The following is a 5,435-nucleotide window of genomic DNA, read 5'->3' as shown; positions in this document are numbered from 1 at the left end:
ATAAATAACATTTATATGCAAGTATATGAGTAGATAATACAAATAATATATATATATATATATATACACACACACACATGCATATATGAGTACAGGACGTCACCAACTTTGTAAACAACAAAAGTACGAAGACAAACGCGTTAAATACGCAAACGAGAGAAAAAAATGGAAGACAGGACAAGTAAATGCATGGAACGACCCTTCATTAGTTGTCGGCTGTCTATCTACTCCTCATTCCAAGCATTCAATGGCAATATGAGTCTTCAAAGATAGTTGTTCCCATAAATTTCAAAATAAAATTTTGGATTTATGGAGGGTCAAAGTTGGGAACAAAAACAGAACAGTGGAGACATACAAGGAAACCAAACGAAAACAAACATGGAGGGTCATTAGACCAGAATGAGAGGAAAATAATGAATGCTGGGAGAAATATTTTCTTTGAAAAGAGAAAAGATAGAAATTATCCAGTGGAGACTGCCAATTAGGAAACAGTCTTATCGTTAAAGGTGCGAAAGGTCGATAATTGATGAAGAATTACAGACCTTAAAAATTAAAGAGGAGTGCTCAATACATGCAAAGGATATGCTTTTTTTTACTGAAAGTGAAACATTGTCTTGCAACTTGAGTTTCGCACTTCTGCAATCTTCAGGAGCTTGAAGCTCTCACATGGCTGAGAAACTGACACAGCTATGAATATGAAAATTAATATGGCAGGCGTTTCACGCACGTAATAAAATGAGTTGAAAAACCTTGATCAAGTGAGATTATCCAAGCTATTAGGTGACAAGAACTCCCTCTAGAGCTGTTTGAAAATTAAAACCAAACATGCTTTCATCAGATGGTTTTTAAGGACTAGATGCACTCTTATCTGCAATGGCTATAATCTATATTGTCTAAAAACTAAATCAATTGATCTTATTCTGGTTATTTCCTTTGCTTTAAGTTTTATTTAAATACATCAAGAGGGGATTTTTGTCCATCAATTGTCTAAATAATCTCAACTGCAGTTTTTTCAAATCGATGAATTACTAAATATATGTTAATTAATTCTATTATATCAATGGTTTAAGGCTTTCACTGCTCTACCACTTTACATTACTTCCCTATTTCTGATTTATTTCTCCTCTTTATGGGCTGCCACCTATCACTTCCTCCTTGACCCACTGTTATTCTCTTTTGACCCTATCTCTCCACCGATATTCCCTATTCATCTCTTTCCCCATCTTAAACCATGTTGCTCTCCTTTCACACTCTTGTGAACTTATTGACCCACAGGTTTTTTTCCAATTCTTTCCATATTCCCTCTCTTATATCCATCCATCTGCTCCTACCTTGAGGGTACACTCTGATCCCTCATCTCCACCATCGTTTCTCTCTTTCCTGTTGGGCTAGTCATGCATCTCTTCTACAGTAAGACATCAATTCCTACTTCAACCTCTCAACACCTGGCACAAAGCCTCCTCTCTCAAAACTATACCTGCTCCCCTATTCAGGATAGAGATCTTGTTTTTGGGGAGTTACTTAGTCACTTAGTGATGTTATTTGTGGTGGTACCAAAGAAAAAAGCACCCAATAGATTCTGTAAAAATGATTGGCATCAGGGAAGACATTCAGCCAAAGAAACCATGCTCAACAGATATTGAAGCTCAGTGTTGTCCTCTGTCTCACTGGATCCTGTAAAACTCTCCAGCTTAAGACAGCATAGGATCCAAACATCAAATGATGATGATGATGATGATGATGATGATGATGATGATAGGGAGAGGGGAGGTCTGCAAATGGTGTCAACAATAGTTTTCCTTCTTTAAACTACAACGTTTTCCACATATGAAAAATAAAAAGAGGACGGGGTAAAAGAGGAAAAGTCAAAGATAAGCTGGACAAGGATAATTTATAATTATAATTTATTAATCAACTTAATGTAAAAAAAAAATTAAATTATAAAAAAAAAACCCTACTTTGTTTCTGTCAATTTTTAAAGCGAAAATATTCTCAACTGGCGTTTCCAGAAGAAGGTGAAGAAGAAGAGTCTTGTGTAGATCCTGGCTGGATGTGAGGTACAGAGCCAGTTTCAATGTTCTGTTGATCCTTGGGCATGTACGAGGCAGCCCACCGCAGCATTGATGCTCGCATCCTGTCCCAGCATGCACTCCATGAGTCAAATGCTGGCCTCACATCCAGAATTGTGAACTGGAAGTTTGTCATATCCACTTGTCCACCATCATAGTAGTCAATAATGTAACGTACGTCTCGACCACATCGGTCAACTATCCAGTCATGACGATCAAATGGCAGTGGATAGCTGAAAGAGTAAATAAATAATAATGATAAAAATAGTTTCACATTTTGGCACAGGGTCAGCAGCTTTTGTGGGGAGAGGGGGGAGGAGCTGATTACAGTATTTGATTGGTACTGACTTCACTGACCCTGAAAGGAACCTCAGTGGCATTTGAGCTCAGAAGAAATGTCCAGAGCAGTAACAATTTTGCCAACTCACCACCATAATAAAAATAATTCTTTCTACCTAGTCAATTGCATCGATCCCAGGGTTCAACAGGTAGTTAGTTTCAACCCGGTAAGGATGAAAGGCAAACTGAACCTCAACAGATTTTGAACTTAAGACAGACGAAATGCTTGTAAGCATTTTGCCTGGCATGTAATGATTCTGCCAGCCTGCCAGTCAGTAATCTTCACAGTGAGAGTTAATCCATTTAACCTGAGTTAATCCATTTAACCTGATCTTAATACTTGACTGGTAAATTTATTTTTATCAAGCGAAAGACAAAGCTGACCTCAACGGGATTTTAATGCAAAAATTGCAATAAATATCACAAGGCATTTTGATTGATATGCTAACGATCTTGCTACCTTACCATCCTTATGATGACAATAATTATTTCTGTTATAGGTACAAGGCCTGAAATATGGGGAGTGGGTAGCTAGTAAATTACCTCAGTGTTCAACTGGTATTTATTTTATCAAGTCAAACACAAACACACAACACACTTGACAGGTATTTTAATCAAATCTGAAAGGATGAAAAGCAAAAATTAACCTCAGTGGGATTTCAATACAGGAAGAGCCAGAACAAATACCAGGAGGAATTACATCCAGTGCTCTAATGATTCTGCTGATATCAATCACCCGTTTCTAACACAAGAACAAGTCCAGAAATTCCAGTAGGAGGGGTGGTGGGGGTTAATCAATTCAATAATTGATAAGAATTTTCACTTTGCAGTAAACCCTACAAATCTGCAGAATGGCTTATAGTAGATTGAATAAATCTCAGTATATCATTGCTACCTACAAGCATACATAGATAAAGGCTGGTAAAATACCTCACACACACTGAAAGATAAAGACAAACAAACAAATACACAAAAAGTTCTTATCAACACCTAAATGAAGCTGTGACAAAAGTCACAAACATACCCAAGAAGCTGCCGTATTCTTGCTCTTGGAGAATATTCTGTAGCCTTGCCACCAAATTTCTTCAACTTGGGTGTATCACAGTAACTGAAAGAAATAAAATTAAGGAATGATAACAATAACTGAAAGATAGGGAGAGATAGAGAATGGCAGGAAGGGCATCTGGTCATAGAAAATTTACTTGAATTGCATCTGGCCAATGCAAGCATGAAAAAGTGGACGTTAAAACAGTGATGCGGAGGAAGAAGAAAAACATAAAAAATATTTTCCAAAGTCTTAGATCTTATTTTTATAAATTTGCACCAAACATACATTTATGATGATAAACACAAGTGTATCAACATTTTGGATGTATCGTCAGCATTTAAATAACTCAAAGCAAATATGTGTGTGTGTATTGTAAAGTTTGCTTCCTAACCACATGGCTCTATGGCCAGTCCTACTGCACAGACAAGCAATATAGCCCAGAATCAACCTGGATTTGATAGAGAGAAACTAAAAGAAGCCCTCCATATATGTGCATGTGTATGTGTGTGTGTTATTGTTTGTGTTCATCCCCTATGCTGTTTGACAACCAGTGCCCTTTTGTTTACATCCTTGTAACTTAGCAGTTCTGTAACAAAGGGTTTGATAGAATAAGTACCAGGTTTAATAAAAAGAAAAGGACAGAGATCAATTTGTTTGACTAAACCTTTCCAGGTGCTGTCCCCAGCATAGCCACCGTCCAGTGACTGAAGCAAGAAAAAGATTATGAGTGTATATGTGTGCGTGTTGATTTGCCAGAAGCAATGAATTACAGAATTCAATGCAAACATAGAGGATTCTGTACTACATTATAAGTGAAAGTTTCCAATATCCAATACTGTGAGTTACTCATTTCCAATCATCATTTTGCATTTCAAAACAATATTCCAGCAGTGAGTATTCTTTTCTACTCGAGGCACAATGCCTGAAATTTTGGAGGAGGGAGCCAGTCGATTAGATTAACCCAGTGCACAACAGGTACTTAAATTGTTGACCCCCAAAAGCATGAAATGCAAAGTCGACCTCGGCGGAATTTGAACTCAGAACATAAAGACAAAATACCACTAAGCATTTCACCCAGCATGCTAACGTTTCTGCCCGCTTGCTGCCTTATTCCAAAAGTGAATATCACAAAAGAAAAAGAAGGTTCAGTTTACCAGCTGATGACCAGAAACAAATAACAGGAAATTAGTCCTTCAGTTATAATGTGCATGCAGTGTGCACAAATGCACACACACACACACATTAGAGGAAAAAGGACAACAAAACCAAGGCAGGACGTGTATCTCAAGTCATTTTGAATATTTAATTAGAGTAAAGTGAATTTAAAGCAATTAATTAATTATTGAAGGTCTTACAGCTATTCCTGGGATATCGCAATTGATAGGTTAGCATCTCCATACACTGAGTATTGTCATCAGATACAAGGTAAGTATGGAAGGAAGTTCTAAACAGAGAATTCAGTGCATAAAGGAGTAAAATACAGAAGAATAAAGAGTAAAACAGCCAAATACAGAGAGGGGAATGAAGTTCACAGCCCATCTTCTTGCAGATGGTATGGAGTAATTCACCGTACTCTAATTAAAGATGCTAAATTACTTGAAATACTTATTCTGCCTTGGGTTTTGTTGTCCTGAAGACCGGGAAAGCCCCCGGCCCATCAGGAATCACTGCAGAGATGCTCAAAATATCTGGCAGTGTTGGCTATAGCCTAGTCACCCGTATTACGAACCAGGTGATACACGAAGGAGTCATACCCAATGACTGGTGTAACAGCATCATAGTCAACTGCTACAAAGGTAAAGGTGACGCTTTAGATACAAATAATTACAGAGGCATCAAGCTGTTAGATCAGGTTATGAAAGTTACAGAGAGGGTCATAGCCCAACTAATTAGGGAGCGAATCAATTTAGATGAGATGCAGTTTGGGTGTGGAAGCAAGGTCTAGAATTGAAGGGCCTTAGAGTCAACCTAGCTAAAAC

At 37.6% G+C, this 5,435-nt stretch overlaps 1 protein-coding gene across 1 annotated transcript in view; it reads right to left on the bottom strand.

The window, feature by feature from the left end:
* Positions 1-1,889: 1,889 nt before the first annotated feature.
* LOC106881756 (holocytochrome c-type synthase) overlaps positions 1,890-5,435 on the bottom strand; it is a 19,445-nt gene continuing 15,899 nt past the window's right edge. Inside the window, exons 5-6 of the mRNA XM_014932247.2 lie at positions 3,433-3,516; positions 1,890-2,302 (exon numbers count right to left, since the gene is read on the bottom strand). Coding sequence (XP_014787733.1) covers positions 1,993-2,302; positions 3,433-3,516 — 394 coding nt within the window. The 3' untranslated portion in view covers positions 1,890-1,992. The remainder of the gene's footprint in view (positions 2,303-3,432; positions 3,517-5,435) is intronic.

Source organism: Octopus bimaculoides, chromosome 19 (genome assembly GCF_001194135.2).
Source record: "Octopus bimaculoides isolate UCB-OBI-ISO-001 chromosome 19, ASM119413v2, whole genome shotgun sequence".
In the NCBI taxonomy this organism is placed as follows: Eukaryota; Metazoa; Mollusca; class Cephalopoda; order Octopoda; family Octopodidae; genus Octopus; species Octopus bimaculoides.
The sequence above is the reverse complement of the archived record's forward strand: the minus strand, read 5'-3'. Positions and strand labels throughout refer to the sequence as shown.